The sequence below is a fragment of the Branchiostoma floridae genome, chromosome 3 (assembly GCF_000003815.2).
Source record: "Branchiostoma floridae strain S238N-H82 chromosome 3, Bfl_VNyyK, whole genome shotgun sequence".
In the NCBI taxonomy this organism is placed as follows: Eukaryota; Metazoa; Chordata; class Leptocardii; order Amphioxiformes; family Branchiostomatidae; genus Branchiostoma; species Branchiostoma floridae.
The window spans coordinates 19,549,399-19,569,291 of NC_049981.1; the positions used below are offsets into that span (position 1 = coordinate 19,549,399).

The 19,893-nt window shown below is 38.7% G+C and overlaps 1 protein-coding gene across 1 annotated transcript in view; it reads right to left on the reverse strand.

Annotated features, from left to right (window-relative positions):
- LOC118411730 (protein bicaudal C homolog 1-like) overlaps positions 1–19,893 on the reverse strand; it is a gene marked incomplete in the record, with an annotated part of 55,897 nt that overhangs the window by 10,907 nt on the left and 25,097 nt on the right. The window contains 7 exon segments of the mRNA XM_035814212.1: positions 191–392; positions 587–718; positions 1,213–1,422; positions 1,721–1,960; positions 2,401–2,454; positions 2,823–2,981; positions 3,411–3,490. Of these exon segments, the coding sequence (XP_035670105.1) occupies positions 191–392; positions 587–718; positions 1,213–1,422; positions 1,721–1,960; positions 2,401–2,454; positions 2,823–2,981; positions 3,411–3,490 (1,077 nt within the window).

Consider the following 19,893-nt stretch of genomic DNA (forward strand, 5'->3'; position numbering starts at 1 on the left):
TTAGTAGATGTAAAATAAAAAGCATGGGACACATAAATAATCTATTCAAAGTTCTAATGCTAGATTCAAGCACTATGCTCTATCGGTATTCTATACACATAATGGTTCTCTTTTTTAAACATAACAACATACTTTGTCCATTACATGCTCAAAGATGCAAGACATCAGGTATTTGATGTCCTTCCCTTACCTAGTGAGTTCAGACCTAAGCTTCCACTGGTGAAGCCGTTCATGGTTGCACAGGACGTCTTCACGTCGGAGCTGATGTTGATGGTGGGAAGTTGCGGGGACGTGCTCGGCGGGATGTTCTCGCTCTCCTCTAACCCAAGCAAGCGACACCGCGCCCGGTACATGTTGGGAGCGTTCCGTTCCACACTCTTCACGATAACAGACTGGATTGGTGGAGGGGAACACCAGGTTAGTTTTTTATTCAATCATACAACTGTGTTGTATAAATTCCCTTACGTACAAGAAAACAAAGTAATCAAATGATAATGATAATATGTAGAACGTCCGCCTCCACAAAGACATAAGAGCAGATACTTCAAATACAGAAGTTAGTCAACTAGATTAAGTGATTAAGTACCTTGCTTGGTTGCTTGGGTTTAGGTTTGATACTTATGAAGACGTCGAGTTCTTCCATTAGTCTGGCCATCTTGGAAGTGTCGACCTCCACATCTTCCTTCATGTCAAACATTAGCACCAGAGGAAGGCAGCCCTGAGGGGAGGGGGCACAAAAGGATGAGTTGCAAGCCTGCGACAGTCATATAATAGGATAAAATATATCAAGAAAGGTAACATTTGCAAGCAAACACATAATTTCTACCTTCACATGGTCTAGCCTACCAAACTACTGCTTGGTTTATTATTGCTTGGTTTATACATTCATACATGTATAAGCATGTATTTTGAGTCTAGACCAGAAACTTGCTACATGATTAACTAATACAGAGTATGGGCGATATATTAGTTACCATGGTGACAGTCATCTGGTCAAGGTCATTGACCATATTTGTTTGAAGAAAAAGAAGAAGAAAGAAGCAGAACAGTATGTTTCCTTTCATGAAGGTAGAGATAACCATGATTCTTTATCATAATTTTAATGACTGATGTTGAGAAGCCAGACAAGAGTGGAATACAAGAACAGAATAGCTACACTTGGATTCAAACCTGTGAAGACAAACGACATGAAACAGAAACTATTCAACATACAATCAGCTGCTGCCGTGCCAGATACACCGACTCGATCCCTCCCGACACAAACACCATGCTCTTCTTCTGGGGGTTGTTGGGGTCGGGGAAGTGGATGCTCGCGCCGGTCCGCTGCATGATCTGCTTGATCTGCACCCCGCCGCGACCAATCATGAACAAGTGGTGCTGCGTCGCGATGTCCAGCTGCGTGCTGACGGGTATCGTGATTTGCTACAGAAGGTAGGAGAAATGTTATGGTCTCCATCATACTTGCCATTCTTTTTACATACTTATGATTAGCAACAATTTCACTCCTTCTGTGATGCGCTTGAATGAATGTATAACCTCTAAATCACATCAATAATTTGTTTGTAATTTTGCAACTGTAAGTTTAAGTTCTTTGTGCCTTGTTGAATTGTACTGCTATTAATAAAGAAAGAACCATCAAACCAAATTGGCAATAATCTAGTCACTGGTACAACCAAAGGTAGACTTGCAGAAATGTACTTATTTTTCTCAGAAAACGTACCCCCATGTTCCCAGTCAAGTGATCTATGAGCCTGGCCGTGGCTTCCTTGACTGACGGCGCATTGTTGACCGTGCCGCGGACCACGCACGTGGTAACGTACATCCTGGGTCTCTGCTTGAAGGCCACCGTGACGTTGTACGTTTGCTGTATCTGCTGTATCTGGGGCGACGAGACATCTGGCACTGGCTGTAATGCGCCCGTGATTGGCAATTCGAACATGAAGACTAGTGGTAACAATTCCTGAAAAACACATGTTCACAAGTTAGGACAGCAACAAGAAACGTGAGTTACAAAACACGTTCAAGGATATAACACATCAGGGCTGTCTTCAGCTTTAAATTTTTTTTATCATACTTATTGTGTGCAAGCAAATGTTGTTAATTTCCACAGTTAAATCTGTCTTTGGACCTTACAAATATACACTTTTCATTAACTTCTTGTTATGATTTCAATTTTTTTGACAGACAGTAAGATTTTGATTCCTCATATAAAGCTTATTTCCATCCCAGTTCAGAGGGTGGGGATACATTGTATTTTTCCATGGGTAAAAAGGCTGCTTCCTCACTTTTCTCCATCTATGTATGCTGTAACATGTAATTCCGAACAAAGGTTATCCCTGCTCTTACCTAGAAATACACAGCAAGGAGTTTGGTCTATGTTTGAAACTATTTCTTACTTACCCTAATCTGTGCTCTTGCACTTTCCACACCGAGAACCAACCCTGCAATGGAAACCTGAAAAACAATAAGCCAAAATTATATTCAGACTGCAATATGGACAAACCAACAAATGCCCTATTGGTTCTAACTAAAACAATCACTGGAGTTCCATCACCTCATAGCTACCCCAAATGGGGTTAACATTTTTGAATGACTTGTCACAAATGTTTCTTATTGATTATGCAAATAAGGTCTCATTTTATCAGTTGATCATATTATCTACTTGAATAACAATTATAGTTGTTCAAAGTATGAAAGTCTTACTGTAATGAATTAGTCTAATGAAACATTTTCTGAGTAAAGTATGTCGATGAGATCCTGATTTGTATAATTCATGTATGACAATGTTCATTTTCTTAATGCCACAAAAACTATTTTCTCACCTGATTACTTTTTTCTCCCAGAGAAGACCTGTTGGAGTCAGGGAAGTGGATGTGGCACCCTGTTTCCTGCATGACCTTCTTGATGTTATTGCCGCCCTTCCCGATGACATGGGAGTGTTCCGTGTGAGAGACATCCATTTTCAAGGTCACTCTGTTACTCTGTTGGGAAGAACAAAAAAATGAGGCCCTTGAACATGTGCTATTCAAAAATTCACTGAACAGATTTCACATAGTAAAATTGGGAATGTTAACTAGTCTCTTGTTTTCTTCAGCTTGCAACCATATGCTAATATACTGGTTACCTTGAACTTAAAAAACAAGACTTGCATTTTTTAAATGGCTTTCAAGACAACTATGGTAAGTTATTGGTAACTAGTTGCTTTTCACCAAACATATGAATCATTGCAATATTTCTAAAACCAATAGATGGCGCTGTTGACATACATGTAGGCAGGCACAAATGAAAAAGCCAAGCAAAAGCACAGCAACCAAGCAAAAACCTTTATCTTTTATGGGTGTAGTAGCCAGCAGTTAATTCCGAAATTATTTCCACATGACAGAAGAGTGTCATAAGCATAACGTGCTTACTTTTGTATCTAAAACAGCCATAATCTTGGTCTTGGCTGCTCTAACGTCTTCCTCTCTGCCTGCCACCTTGATATGTGGATCTGTAAATAAAGAAAACTTTGTTAAGAATTATATAACAAATTTCCTTTAAAAATTTATCTCTTGTTCCTCACATATCATTGAAATAACAAACAAACAAACAAAAGAAGACTGTTTATGAGTGTCCTCTCTTACGTTAGTTATCCTCTTGGTTTTGCACCTGGATTTTCAATGTTAAATCCATTGTGTGAAGCTTGCAATAATACAGCCTCATCAATTTCTATGATCCAAAGTTGAGATTTTTTTTACGGAAAGATGAAAGATTTTCCGTCCCAACAAGCACATTCCCATCCCATGATGGAAAAAGGAGTCCGGAAGCCAGGCATCTCTTGTTTGAGAAAAACAGACTAAAGAAGAGACGGCCCTTATGATCATGGGAGTATGTCTTCCCTATCTTCTTGTGTCTGCAAATATGTACTGAAACTTTCTTTCTTTAACACAAAGATTCGTCTTCCAAATGCCAAGGTCAACAACCCTAATCAGCTGTGTTGACATGCTGACCAGGCAAAATATCAAACAGCAACCTTTTCTTGAGCAGAGCATGCTGGGATAGGTTGCTGTATCCCCTCTACCATGACAATGTGGACTGCATACATGAGAAACAACCCCTTCTTGTTGACACATCAAACAGCAAGTAAGCATTCACACTCAGGACACTTAGTAAACCAAGGGTAGCTTTGTTCACAGTTTCTTTGCACTGGGCTGAATTAAGAAAGTATCATATTCAAACTGGAGTCCTCCCTTTTTTGTCCTCCTTTCCTGGGTGCTGATGGTTGAGACGTACCATCTGTACCCACACAATGCAGCTGTACACTTCAGTGGAGAGGCAGGCATCACATTTCACAACACAACATTCAACAAACCCATTTCTTCACCTGGATACAAGACCAACACATTTGTCAGACTTGAAGAAACAGACTAGCACAGCATTTCTTAAAAAAGTCACGTCTGCAGATCACAGCATTAAAACTTACTTCATTCCTTCACTGTAACCCCCCAATGTTGCAAACAGGTGGTATAGATGGAATAGATATGTGATGGGAAGTAATAAAAAACAACAAGGTATGTTGATCTGTACCCAAGGTCTAGTTTTGTGTTTAATGTTTGGCTTCTGTTCACTCAGAACACATGCAAGAAAGATGACATCCTGTAGGATTTAGATGTGACTGTTCAGTGATCACACTGAGCACACCTGGCATAACAGAAACACTGTGCAGTCTTCTGTATCAAAGAGAAGGAATACCTATACACACATGGGAAGAAAAGGTAGTCAAATAAGGAGGGGGAAATTTAAGGCAGTCATTATCATCATCATCATCATGTCACGGTGTTTGCCACTTTGCTTATCTGCGCATCTCTACATTTCTTATGTTTCACCTTTTAGGCATATCCTATGCATTTCTCTGGTATAACTGACTACATGTACATGAACATTACAGTGTATGAAAGTTAATAATCTCTCCATATATCACGTTGAAAATACATGAATGAATCTCAAATGGTAAAATATATAGCAACAACTAGATAACAGAACATGAACCTACTAGTAACTCTTATTTCATCATGTAAAACTGCCATCTGTCTCAAATGATGGATAGAATGAACCTCATTTTGGACTTTAAACTTAAGATTTCCACATCAAATCCAACCATCATCTTCTACACAAGCAGACAAATTGGTACAAAAGCCATCCAGTCCTACAGCAATGCCTGGTCAGTGACCTATTGTGTAACATTGTTCCCATTCCACACAGGTGTTCCAATATCCGACCGCCTGGAAGGTGGAGATGATTCAGTGGTAACCTGGGAACCAGGGCTCACAAACACTGTGTGCTAATAGCTGATACAGACAGGAAATATAGTGATAACTGACAATGATTAAGTCTTACTAGATTCTACTCTGATTTGGACTTAATGAAACAAAATCATTATTATCATATACAAGGTTTAGTCAACTTTTACATTAGATTAAATTAAACATTTTGTTCCCAACTTAAAATTTGATACGATGGACTATCCTGCTGTGTCCATTAAAAAATAATGCCATGTGGTCCCTAATACAAGGAAATGTGCCATATTCTAAAATACATTGTACATTTTTTAAAACACAAAGCATAAAAAATAATCCATTACAAAAAATCTATTGCCGCAAAATTAGCTCTTCATTTTTGCATTGTGTTTCACTGCACAGTCGTCTAAGAATAGTCCCTCAACCATTGAACAAAGGTTCACTTCAAATTGGCATGGCTTCAAAGGGTGCTTTCTTCCCCGAAGAATGATACGAATGTTGTCAAAACATCGGAGCAGTTCGTCACAGAAACTGATAATCAACACGACAGCACTTTACAGACGGGGAAAACAATTGGTAGAATTCCTATGATTCTTCCTGCTTGGTCCGGAGTGTACAGGCGTATTCATCAACTCTGGCCTGTGAAATGTCTGACATGCACCAGGACATATGCCTGACACACATACACATAACACACCTCTAGTACACAATGGCATGACGTTTTGTGTGCCATATCAACAAAAGCAAAGGCAGGACAGGAAATTAAGATGTGTAGAAGTTAACTAGCCAGGAAACTTTGGGTATTTGTGTACGGGGAAGTGATGTGTATAAAGGGACAGGAGCAAAGAAAATTTCTTTAAGGCCTAATTCCAACATATCAAAATTCATACAAATCTGTCGAAAAGATATTGATTTATAGTTGAAAACACCCAGGACTGAAAACAGTTACCCTTCAGAGGATGAACCTCCTTCCCAGAGATAATAATCAGCCAATTGTCCATGTTGTTATTAAAAGAGTCTCAGTAACTGTGTGTGATACTATCAAATGTCTTTGATTTATCAATCACAAAACCTGGACTACTATAATGTAACATCTGAACTTAAGCACAGTATATTGCTCACAATATGAAACTCTATAGAGTCAATTCCAGATGGTTAACTCTATGATCATAGTCCTATTTCATCTATCTAACTAGAGTTCGGGGATCTCATACCTCCATGAAATATTTATTGCTTTTTTGTGGATGGTATGTATGTTTATAGTCTGTTGTATTTGAGAGTAATGGTTATATAATATAAATGTTATGGGAAAGTAGTGGTGTATTTATTTAATGACACAGAGGATGTCCATCTGATTAGTAATTATCAAAATGTGACACTTAATTGTGTAATGTGCGTTTAAGAGGTCGACGGCATATGGTAGCGTGGTGTTCCTTAAGCTTGATGTTTGGCATTTAAAATGTCTAAGGTTGTCAGCATTATTGAGGTTCGACTATGTGCCTCAGACTAGTAGTCAGAGCGGTGTGGTGGGAGGAAGTTGGGAAACTCAGAAAGAAGAAGGGATGCGGCCAACTTTAGTCAGATGGTGATTTGATTTTCTACCAATATGTCATAACATCAGCTGTTCACACGGTACAAAAACGAGATGCACACTTTCCTCTGACAGCCCTACACCAACTGTAAGATGAATACTTGGCGCCAACCCCATCTGCTAACAGCTGTCACCTCACCATCTGCTTGGAGCTAAGCCCATTAACAAACACATAAAGCATGATGCCTGTACCAATATATCTCAAATATAGGGGTGATTTCTGATATTATTACATCGATTATAACGACAGATACGACTCCCAAAATCTCATTGATTCGAGCTTTCATCACACCTCACCAACACAACAAGTATGAAACCAATCCATCCAGCCGTTCTTGAGTAATCATCTACACAGACAGAGACACATAACAGAAAATATAACCTCCATTCCATGACATTTCATGGAGGTAATTACTAGTAGCGTGCATTGTACATTACTTCTTTGTTCCTGAACCTCAAGGAATCACACAGTCGTATACTTTATTACAAGAAGGATCGAATTTGGTAGACACATTGATAACCTAGTTTGAAAAAATGCTTGTTTATAATTAGTTCTGTTCTCTAGACTGCCTGAAAACGCAGAAATGTACCAATTTGAGAATAACCTATGCTAGAGCAGCTGATCTTGACATGTTTCAAGTTTACAAGGTAACTAAAACAATCATAGAAACATGTGTCACTAAAACATTTATGGCGTTTAGTAGGATATTAAATAATGTATCTAGCTCAACTGAACTCGACTGTTTCAAGGATGTGTGTATCTAATGCTAATCTCCAAGCAGATGTTTGAGTGGATGATCATAATGTTCTTAGACTTCTCTGACAGCCACTGGGGTTAATGGCAGTCCAAGAAAACATGTCCACGTTTTGCCCAAACAAATGCTTAGAGATATATATCTAACTCCAGACTTGAGACAATCATATTTGGGCATATTCATAACCTTAGGCATTCCTGAGGGCAATAAAAATGCAGGGTTTAGTGTACATTGTACATGTGGACTTTGGCTCTGAAAAGTATGAAAATTGACAGCTCCTACATTTTTGCTACAATGGAGGTTCAAGGTTTGCATAATTCAAATTGTTGGCATTTTTCATTTATCTGAAGGAGATTCCAACAATTTCTATGTAAACATTCAAATTTGCATGGTTGCAAGGCAGCACAGTTTCTTGGACACTACAATAATTAAGCTAGTATACAAATATGCTTAGCACTAAAGATGATAGGTGTCATAGGTGTCCTATTTCTACTACAAAAAATGAAATTATAGCTGATATCAAAACTTTATTTTACTATCATATTTACTATATAATTAACAACACTCTAAAAACAACTAATATATCACAACTATAATATAAATACAAAAATGTATTGTTATTTGAGAGATAGTTTTGTTATAGTGAAATTGCAGCTTCAAGACTTTCATAGTAAAAGTGATCTGGTCTAAATTTTCAAGCATTAAACATTGCTTAACACAATGAATTTTCCTTGCATGAAATCAAATATACCTGTACAGCTAATAATGAATTTTTCATATTCTTAAGTGACAATTTTGAAACATACAATGACTTAGATGGAACAATATGCTTACGATCCTATCAAATCCATTAAGAAGCATCACATGCTGTAAGGTCATAAAACCTGTCCTTTTACCTGAATCTGATAACCTACAATGATCAATCACTGTCACCTAAATACTTAGCATATCACGACCCATTTTATTTGGTATTCATCATGGCATGGTGCTTCCTTGGTAACAGTTCGATGCATCACTCGATACATTGACAGTCAAGCTTTGGAAGTAATATTCATGTTTAATATACGACCATTAATCCATACAGTCAAACAAAGAAAGCCATGTGTACTTCAGTACTGGGGCAGACAATTCTAGGTCATCACGTACAATGACTGTGTTTTGTGTGAGAATGCCTACGTGACTTTCCCATCCTTGATTAAGTGGAGGGAAGAATTGTACTGGCATGTAATGACAGTCTAGGTTATCACAGTGAATTACATTGATTCTGCAGGATATCGCTGTAGGCATGACATGTATATTGTACGTAATCAATAGTCTCCAGGGCAACAAATTACCTTAATCTCTGCACAAATATACCCTTGACATCTGCACAAGTTCTTGTATTACATCTTCCATTCATACATTTTCACCTTACATGTTCCACATCAGTTTTTGGCTCAGTAAATCTTGAAAGGCAGAGAAAAGGGGGCTTCATTATTTGTCTCTATCTATTTCTGACGCTGTGGAGATGTATTAATATGAGATTTAGTGGGTTTGGCAAAGTCTCCTTTCCAACATAAGGTACCAACAGCGTAATGTGGAAGGCAATCGAGAGCCTGCAACAAAACTTAAAACTTTTCTGCAATGCAGTATTACAAAAGTGCAACGTCTCCCGAGGTAACCTAGGTTTCTCCATAGAATTGACTGGCTTATGGACTGTAACTAAAAGGATACTCAAGTTTGAAGCACGGTTTTTGCTTGAAATATCATCAAAAAGGATGAAGTCTATGCATTACTGCTTTTGATGTTGTAGAAAATCTTGGGAAGATTTATCCAATCATCTTGCTCACAAACCGATAAACCACCCCACCAAGAAGCACTGACATATCCTTCTTGCTAAGTCACCTTAGCAACAGTAGCAAGACTGTGACGGAAAGGAAATTCCTCTGACAAACTTACAAGTACCTGTCATGACCTATACAATAAACACATCTGAACTTAACCCCTCCCAAAGGTTCACACAAAGCCTTGTACATGTACCTGTATTTGCTACTGTCATTCCTTTCTCCAGGTGAATACATTTGTACATATATTGTGCATACGTGAAAATCAGGCAAATGTACCAGGCCAAAATTACTTCATCCAAGGTCTATTTGTACTTGATAACACTGTCTCTCCGTGGTCTGACTCTAAGTTGCTACATTATCACAATAATGAAAATTCGGAAGACTTGCTCGTACAATTACTACACAATCAAGGATGGGGGGAAAGGGCATTAACTTGACAAAGAAAGGAATGTTTGACTTTGGGGAGTTGCATGACCCAAAAAATACAGAGGTAAAACTGTATGTATTGCAAACAGCACTTAAGTAAATGCTATATTCTGGAGGCAAGAGGAATTGGCAGTAATCCTCTGTACAAACTACACAAGGAATGTAGAGTAGGGTCCATAGACTCCATCCAAACTTTCACATCTTTCTGTCTTCCACTCCATACTCCCCGGATGGGCCAGTTCCAGCTCCTATTGACATTCCATACTGTATTAATCATCTTCTTTGTCTGCAATGACATCAGTCAATAATGCATGGACAGCACAGGCTCTTAAAGGGCTGCACTTTGAGTCACTTATTGGACAATAGGACCTGCTTCCTGTATGTCAGGTAAAAACACACTCCCAACAATCTCCTGGGCTGACAGTCCATTGATTTTGGATAGTGACTTCCCAATGACTTACAATTCACCAAACGTGACGCATGGCTTATATCCAACGTGATGACTTGCTTCCGTACAGGAGGTTCCTTCTGCAATTTCACTTTGTAATCTGTCTAATTCCATAAAATAAGAACACCTTGTTCAGAAACAGTACAGTAGAAATGGTTATTTTAGTGTAGTATAGTTAGAAGAGGTTTAGTATAGTTAGAAGTATTTCAACAAAGCATACTATTATTTTCCTTGTAGTTTTCTCAAGCCTACCTAAAACTATGTAGGCAGAATACCTGTGTCTACATTTCACATTGAACCAGCATGTTTCAGCTGTGTAAACAATTCCTATGTACGTCAGGAAAGAGAAAATCACAACAGACAAGTAGGTGTGGCTTTCCTCCCTATTCAAAGGATGACATACTAAGAAGGATATGAATGTACCATGTTTTCATATCTTCTCTATTGTACTACTGGTATAACCACAGTCACTTAAGGATTAGGTGTCCACACCTAGCTCATTATTTACCTGTGTCTCGTGTGTATCCAGGAAGACTTAATATGTTGATCAGAGCATGTCATTGATGTTGCATTGAGGTTCTTGTACATAACTGCTTATCTAGCAGTGTGAGGGAAACATTGCTGTGAATCTTCTCCGTTTTTGTGCTGTCCCTCCACTACTACCAAATGACGATACCGCAAATATGTGTTTTTGTGCTACAGTTTTGTTTCCACTGCAAACATCATACACTATGAAACCCCTATGTCCACTCGCAAAAATTAAGGAATAATGAGATGAGGGATACAGATGGAAAAAACCCTGGGAATATTAGTGAGTGAGTGAGTGAGCAAGTGAGCAACTGAGTGAGTGAGTGAGTGAGTGAGTGAGGAAATGAGCAACTGAAGGTTAGGAAGGGAATTCAACTGAAAGAGAATGCTTTCGTAGTCCCTGCAGCCTAACATATTAACCAATACAAAATGGATACCAGCATGCTTCCTTTTGCTCATTTGCATCTCAGCATGATTAACATTAGTCAGAACAAAAATTTCCTACTTCATGTTTGACATTTTGCTTTCTTCCCCACTATCTAAAACTATTAGGAGCTGTCCAGACAGGAAGGTGCAGTTGGGAGCTGAACAGGAGCCACTCTGGGAATACCTATCAAAAGGAAGGAGCTGTGATGATAGCCAGAGTCTGTTGCCGTGGGTAACCAGCTTACAGCATCCATCATCATCATCAGCTGCACTACCAGCCATCAGTCTGAACCTGAGTGTGTACCTGACAGCTACTCATGAGAAATCACCTCTTAATGGTCATTACTATTTCATGCTGTTCCAATATACTCTATATCACATGTTCCTCAGTGACCTGTCCTGGTGTAAAATAGTTATATATAAGCCTGGGTTTTCTCAAGAGGCACAAAGGGCAGGGTTCTGATCTTAAACTTAAAAGAGCCCTCTATTACTGAAAAATATTTGCCTTGTGGACACATACGGCGACATCAATGTGTCCTTTATGATCATAGGAAGGTTTTTTTCTGACAGACGATGCATAGCTCTAGGGGCATTTATCCCTTTCTGAAATGCTGGGCAAAAGAAATAAGAGACATGTGCACTCTAAAACTGTGGTCTAATGATTTTTCAAATCAGGTTTTTTTTCCAACAAGCTGGCCCAAAAGAAAACTCAATAGGTTTGAAGGTAAAGTGATCTGGCTTTGTAGCCATTTTGCAAAAGCCTCAATCTTTTGTAAGGAATTTCAGCAATTTGTTTTCCCTGTCTGATCAACGTTTTACTGTAAGAGCAAAGCTTCTTGGAATCCAAATTCAAATTTAATTGTCCATGTCACTAACATTCTTACCTGATTATTCCACTAGACTAAAGTGTTGTATCAATGAAGAGCATTTAAGGGTTCCCCTTCTGAAGCCAGTGGGGGAACAGATTAATTAATAATATCACAACAATCAACCTGTTGTGCCAGGCAGCCTTGAAATCAGACCAGCTGGTGATTTTGAAAAGCCCTTTTGAGCTGAAGGGTGAGTTTGTAAACATGGCCGCCTCCTTACCAACCCTCTTTACAAGTTGATGTTTTTCAATAAATCTAGAAAATGGCTGCATTGTCTCAGGCAAGTACAAGAGGCCCTTCTTCTGGTAGCCTTCTGCCCACAAATCAAAGCACCCGGCGTCTTTTGGCTCACCCTCAGTGTCAGGAACAATGGCCGAATCATTACGCATGGATACAAGCCGACTAACGACAGCGAAAAATGGCTGAGGGTTGTTTCTTGTAACAAAGGTAGATGAGAAGTTCAGATTTGCCCCAGGCAACAGCAATGCTATCAAACTTCAAACCTCAAAAAGTATGTTATAATAGTGCATTTCACTTTTCTTTTTTATAACTTTTTAAAGCTTAAAAAGTTGGACATTCTTTTGGGCACCACACTTTCAAGATTTACACACAGGAAATTCTTTTGATCTTAACATTTACAGGAGTGACAATTGAAAGCTGATTTGGTACAGGGGTACCTGTAATTGCTAAGGTTAAGTATAGCTACAGGGATGGACTATAACTTTTCTCCTCACCTGTCAGCTTAGCAGTTAAGTTTAAGATTAACATGTTTGATAACTTTGTTCTGTCCGTTTGGCAGGTAAATCTACTCTCTATCTTTCCCACACCTGTGAACACCTGTCCCCAGCTTTAATCATAGTAGTAGTACTGATTATACTGCTGCTGGGATCCCTGACACAGGGGTAGGCAGCAGTTGGCTAGTCTTCACTCTGCGCTTCCATGCAGCTCTGTCCAGCAGGCTCACCCTAGTTAGACTGCACACCTTGATCCTAACACAACCTATCCTGGATTTCCTTGGTCTACCACTAGCTCTGAGATTAAGACATGAGAATTGCTCTGATGATCCAAATGTTTTCGAAACAAAATGTAATAAACAAGGCAAACTAAATGTTTGTGCCATACGTGGGACGTGGTTATGTTTAATACGAGTGTTCCTTCTAGGGTATACCACACAGGATTTTAATTGTATCACACAGGATTTTACTTGTATCACACGGGCTTCCATCAAATTACACAAACCAAGGAGCTTTCGTCAGAAGGAGAAAGAACAAATTACATTTCCTTTCCTCCTTTGTTCCTAGCGAGTGTCATTATTCTCTTTTGCACCCGTATGAGCTTGAGTCTTCCCTTTGTTTTGCAATAATTTGGTTAGGCCTTGGAATACGGACATTTAGTGTAGTGACTTTCATTTTAGCGATTTTTAAGAAGATTTTGAAATTTTAGAAGTCTTAGAAGAGGAACTTCAGAGGACAGCGGATACCATGTTCTCTGTGTGGGTAAAATTTCAAAGTGACCATTGCTGCAGCCACTTGGGCGCATTTGTGTGCAACGTCTAAGGCAAGGTCTTCAAAACCATGGCAATATTCCTATAACAAATGTTTTTTAAAGTGTGCAGTACATATATATCATACATCGATACAAATACAAATATGAACTTCAAAATGACAAAAGATTCAGAGATCTCAAGACCCAATTGTAACCATGCAAAAAGATCTCTCTCTCCATACTCTAACCTTACTCAAGGACCACTGTACCCTTAAAAACGCGAACTCGGTTCAACCGTCAGAGAACACTACATTTTACCGTGCACCATTTCAACTGTTAGGAAGAAATATCAGCTAAGTGAAGAAAAACTTCCTATTCTTTTATATTATTAAATAGTCATCTAAAATATATATCTGAAAACTTCCTATTTAATAGTCATCTAAAAATATATCTGCAAATACATACTTCTATTGCACGAAAGTGGGCCTAAACTGACCCATCTTTGTCATACGGCGAAGACAAAACTACCAAACTGTCCATCATTTTGTCTTCTAGTGGAAGCGGACTTTAGGGTATCCCTGCCAAGAGTTCCAAATATGGGAATTACCAGAAAGGTCAAAGACACCTCAGTCCTCGTCTGTGCTGTTTACAGTTAACTCAGGCATGTGACGTCAGGTCTAAGCTCATTAGAATTCAGAAACCGAGGGAAGGGCCGCTGCGAACATAGGATCAACGGCACACTGCGACAGGTTGCGACCAATGGATTGCAGTGGGATTTAGTGTAGAAAACTTGAATACAAGAGTTGGACTTGAGAATTGATGTGCTTACATTTCTTTTTGCTTCAAGACGGCAAAGTTTCTCAAATTCAGGCAAATTTTGCATTGAGATGTGTATTTTCACAAGTAGGTATACAACACAGTGTGTTTCATCACCCCTTCCCCAGCCCTCCAGTGTGTCGAACTGCCTATAATACTCTCTATTTCAAGTAGAACCATGTGACTTCTACTTTATAATAATCTTCCATGTCAGCATGCAATACTCACACCCAGAACACCTGAGTGACACCTTGGTCTTAGACACACTGGTATGAGACCTACATGTGCGTCTCCAAAGCTTCCTTAGCTTCCTCCTTTCCCTCCTGCACTGCTCAATCACAACATTGCTGTCCTATCAACCAAATCCGACCATTCTTCCACCTTGTATGGCCGATTAGCCTATATCTGCTCTAACTGTTCCTAACACCGCTTATCCTTGTCCTGAAAAGCTACTTTTGTTATTCCCGGTGGGAAACCTTCAACCACAACTGGTCCAGTCAGATTCCGCACTGGGCCCTCTTTGAACAATCACGCACTTCAGCGTACGGCTACGTTTTGCTTCCTGTGTGCCTATAGAAAATGGCGATATAGGAAGCGTATTGTTAGGTAGCCCCCACTTAACCCCGCTCTCTCTGGGAGAACAGCAAACAAACAGGAACTCTCACTGAGAAGAAATTTGTCTGCTCTCTACATCTGCATTACGTGATACGCTTCCCGCATGGCAGATTAGGTGCAAAGCTGGAAAACAGTTTTATCAAAAGCTAGGGATTTGCCAAAGCTTGAATTCCAGCAAAACACTCATATATGAAGCTTTGTGAAGAAATAAATTATGCAAGTTATAACAGCAAGTTAAGAAGATGAATAGCAAAGTGCAATGTTAGACAAATCACTGCAAAGTATAAATGTAGCAGATGAATGTGTTTTCTTGCAGAGTTCAGTGCCGGTACAGAAACAATACACATAACAATGAAAGGCTTTTTTACCACTTTTCAGAAAAAAATACACCTCTCAACAATCTACTTTCTTGATGAAAATAGACAACAAGACAACAACTACGTGACTGCATGATTTACAAGGATCTAGTAATTGCCAACATTATGTTCTGCCAAGGGCCATGTCTTTTGTACCATACCCTTTTCTAATGACCAAATTATGGCCATCCTCTAAGCAAGAGGGCTGTAAGAGCTTGTCTTTAAATTGGCATGGTACTCCTGACTACATCATTCTATAATTAAGTGGCCTCTCAGAAATCTCTTCATTCTATTGAGGAGGCAAGTGTTGAGTGGTACAATAACAGTCGGCATGGTAACCAGAAACAACATGCAACGTGGCCAGCATTATGTATGCTAAGTGCCAGAAACAACTCTACCGAGAATATTAACAGATTATGGAATTGCAAATGAATCGTTGTCTGTCTGGTGCAATTGCCATATCACAAAGAAGCAAACTACCATACTACTAAGTTGTAGTTTTCCATTCCCCTTTCATCTTGTAGCTTAACATTTCTCCAAATTCTGGTTATGTTCAATTTAGATAGCCAAGGGTAACCACAGCAAAAAACAAAAGATTATATCAACAACTTACAGTACTATCTGTCCATTAATATGCTGATTAAAATGTTACCAAGTACGAATTATAGTAACAAACACTGTTCATTTTGTATGTTAAATTTTGAATGTTGTTAGGCAGCTTCCCAATGACATTGAGTCATCTCTTCGTATTTTGAAGTAACATAGCAATTAACATGCTATTTGAAAGGGATTCGGACACAAGAGAAAATACCCCTTAATTTTACATCTCTGTGACAAACCTGATTAAAGCCTGGAATCCTCACAAATCAATTCTTTCCTGTTCTCAAAGATGGTATTCACAAATTTGCATTTAAATAAATGATGACAGCAACTTTCCTGTTTCTTTTCATCTCTTCAATGTCCATGCTTTGTTCACCATTTAGAACAATGTCCACCCAGTGACTACATGCCTGAAAAGCTTGACCTAGAACTGTCAAGTCTCATTCTTTCTACACCTCTAGATACACAGACATGTGCAGATGTTATGGATTATCAACTAGCAATTACAGGCTTGTATTGGCCTTCTTAAGCACAATCAACTGACAAGATTGACACGTTTCAGCTTTCACTTCCTGTGAAGCGCAAGGCAGTTGAGAGATTGGTTTTGTTGCACCTTTTAATATAATCTGGCAATTTTCAATGACAAGGATAAGATTCATTCAAAACTTGAGACTTCAGAGTATCAGTATTTATCTGTCTCCAAGTCTAAAGACATTCAGGTGAAGAAGGAACATTTTTGCAATGCTTCTGTCAGTGTTTTTGATAACCTTCATGTGCATGGAAAACTTTATTGCACCTGCTACTATCAGCACTGGTGCCTAATATGAGAGGATATGCCACACCAAATGCTAATAATGTTAAATACCTAATCAGTGAGTAATGGTCAATCCTTATGCAATCCTTATGCAATCATTATGCATTCATAACAATAACTATTACAAGTTAAATCTTGACAAACATATTCACGCAGAAGTGACAAAGCACCTGCTACATTAGTCCCTAATATGAGAGGATAGGCCACACCAAAAGCTAATAATATAAAATACCTCTTTTCATCATGCATCTAGTTTCAACCTCTGTACTGCCTTTACCCCCATTTTTCGAACAATGAACTACAATTTACTTCTGTAACACACATGGTATAGTTTCTATACACTGTCAGTATCTTACCCTGCTCAGTTCAATGCTTTCACTGTTCCCTGATGGACATATTAGGTGAATGATGTCTTTTTAACGACCCATAAAGGCACCACTGTAAACATGCCTTAATACACCTCTCCTTACAGTATCAACAATCACCCTGGCTCCATGTGTTTCATTTCACATGTACAGCAAACCCACTGTCATGTTCAAACACTTCCCACAAAGGTCTGTAGCAATCCAGCTCCAAGGGTACATGTATAACATTAAAAGGTCTGAATACAAATAACAAGAAGGTACACAATAATCATACAAATTACAAAGCTCTGTAAACGGTACAGGAATAGTGCTGCCCTTTATATGGCACCTTATATCACAAATGCTAATTGTGCAATCAACATCATCCTGGACAATATCGCACCAACTGCTACCAGACTTTAAATGTCCTTTAATTCCATTCTGACCTCTCAATTTTGAACTCAAATTTCATTGTGGATTTTTAGATGTATATATTTATGTGGGCGAAGCCACACATTTAGTTTTCTTACAAGTATTTCACCGGAAATTAGAAACAAATGGAAGCCTCCATGTACTCCATGTTTCAAGCTTTTTGATTGGCCTAAAGTCGCACTTTCTCGGTTGTACGTCAGAGGTGAACCTATCAACGCGCAGGACACAATCGGCATCCATTTTGATAATAGCCAATCAAAACTCAGAAAAATGGAAGCTGTTAGCAAATACTCCGCGTTCCCAGCTTTTTGATTGGCCTAAATTCAGACTGTCTCGGATGTACGTCAGAGCTGGACCTATCAACGCAGAGAACACAAAATGTCAAAAATGTCATTCGGCATCCAGTTTTATAATACCAGCTGAGACGCGGCAGTAAATCGGCCATGCATTCGACCAAACAGGCGCTCAAGGAAGAAGTTGCCCGCCACGGAATGAACAAGATTGATAAATTTGCACGGAAATACATTATCTTCAGAAAATGGGACCTTGGAATCTTGCAAATTAAACAGTGAACGGACGTGTTCAAGCTACGCATTGCATTTGTATACATGTACCTGTTAAAATGCCGGCAATAACGTTGGCAAGCTTGGCCGAATGGCTAAAGCACCAGCTACGTATGCGCTTTTTTCGCTAGGTCAACCCTGGTTCGTTTCCGGGCGGGAACAACTTTCTTTTAGTTGTCCTTTTTTTTTCTTTTTTGATATTTACAACAATTTTATCTTGCAAACAGAGCATCGTTCAGTTTACACGCCTTTTTATTTATTTTTTAATTGCCCTCAAAAGACGGCGTTTAAACGGTCGGACGGTCCATGTGGGGAGGGGGGCTCGTCAACGCCTCGGACCATACCGGCAGCCAAATACTGTATCGTCGATGTCTGTCGCCTGCGGCGTTAAGTCAAATTTGGAATGGAGGCTACGGTACGGTACCGGACCTGAACCTGATCATGAATTTCAGCTTTATAATTGCTACACAGCACAACCCGTGACGTCAGGTATTAAAAGGCCGAGAATAGGGGTGAACCGAGAATACGGGGCACCTAATGGCAATTACTATTGTGTGTAAGATAGTTTGACTTAAACTTCAAAAAAGGCCACGGGAAAGACTTGCTGCATTTTCGCGAAAATGTTGTCATTCTAGTTGTTTCTTTTCTTGCGATTTTTCCTTTATTTTCCCTTCGCCCACATCCTGCATTTTTTCAAAAATGTTGCCTTTCTAGTCCTTACTGTTACCCTGATATCAAGTAATGTTCAAATATTTTAATAACTATCAACTGTTTTATGAGTTGTAATGTCTGTGCGCCAATTCAGTCCATGGCTACTATTGTCGTAACATTGTTAAAATGCCAATCAGTCATTTAACTTAATTTGATGCAGGACATTTTGATATTTGTGCTTACAAATTTAGCCATCAAAAACATAGGAGGTTGAGTTGACTGACAGTTAATTTCATACATGTCAAAGGTCTGTCATCAAAAGTTTACTTCATACATGTCAAAGGTCTGTCATCAAAAGTTTACTTCATACATGTCAAAGGTCTGTCATCAAAAGTTTACTTCATACATGTCAAAGGTCTGTCATTGTTATCTACACATTACTTATCATCTTTAGATGGAGGATATTTTCCAACAATGTTTGATTTATCAGCAATGATGTCAACAATAATATCTTCCCATGACCAATGATGACTGGGTTTGATAAATATATTATTCTAGCTTGCCAGAGGGATTTGATATGTATGAGAAAGTTTCAAAAAATGAAGTAAAAAAATCATTTCAAGAAACCTACTCCTTGGAAGTCCAGGAAAAAAAATTTCATCATCCTCTCTATAATCCAGGCTTTTTACAGGTCTAATCAGGAAGGAAATCCAGAAACAACCAAGTGGTTTCATACATTTAAAAGATGTTGGTCTGCCACTATTATAAATCCTTACTCAGCATCTTTACGTGGGTGATATTTATGAATAATGTTTGTTTAATTAGCAAAAGCATAATATCTTCCCATGACTGAGTTTAATAAACAGAGATTTCAGCTTGCAGGGCTCGAAATTCATTTTTGGGATTAGGTGTACTGGTGCACCCAGCTTAAAAAATTGGGTGCAAGTAACGTTAGTAACCTAATGATAAAACTTAGTTACAAGCTATCAAATTCTTCAACAAGTACCATGACATTTTTATCATCTTTCTAACACTTAGATGTCAAAAATATGATGTATACTTGTATACTTTG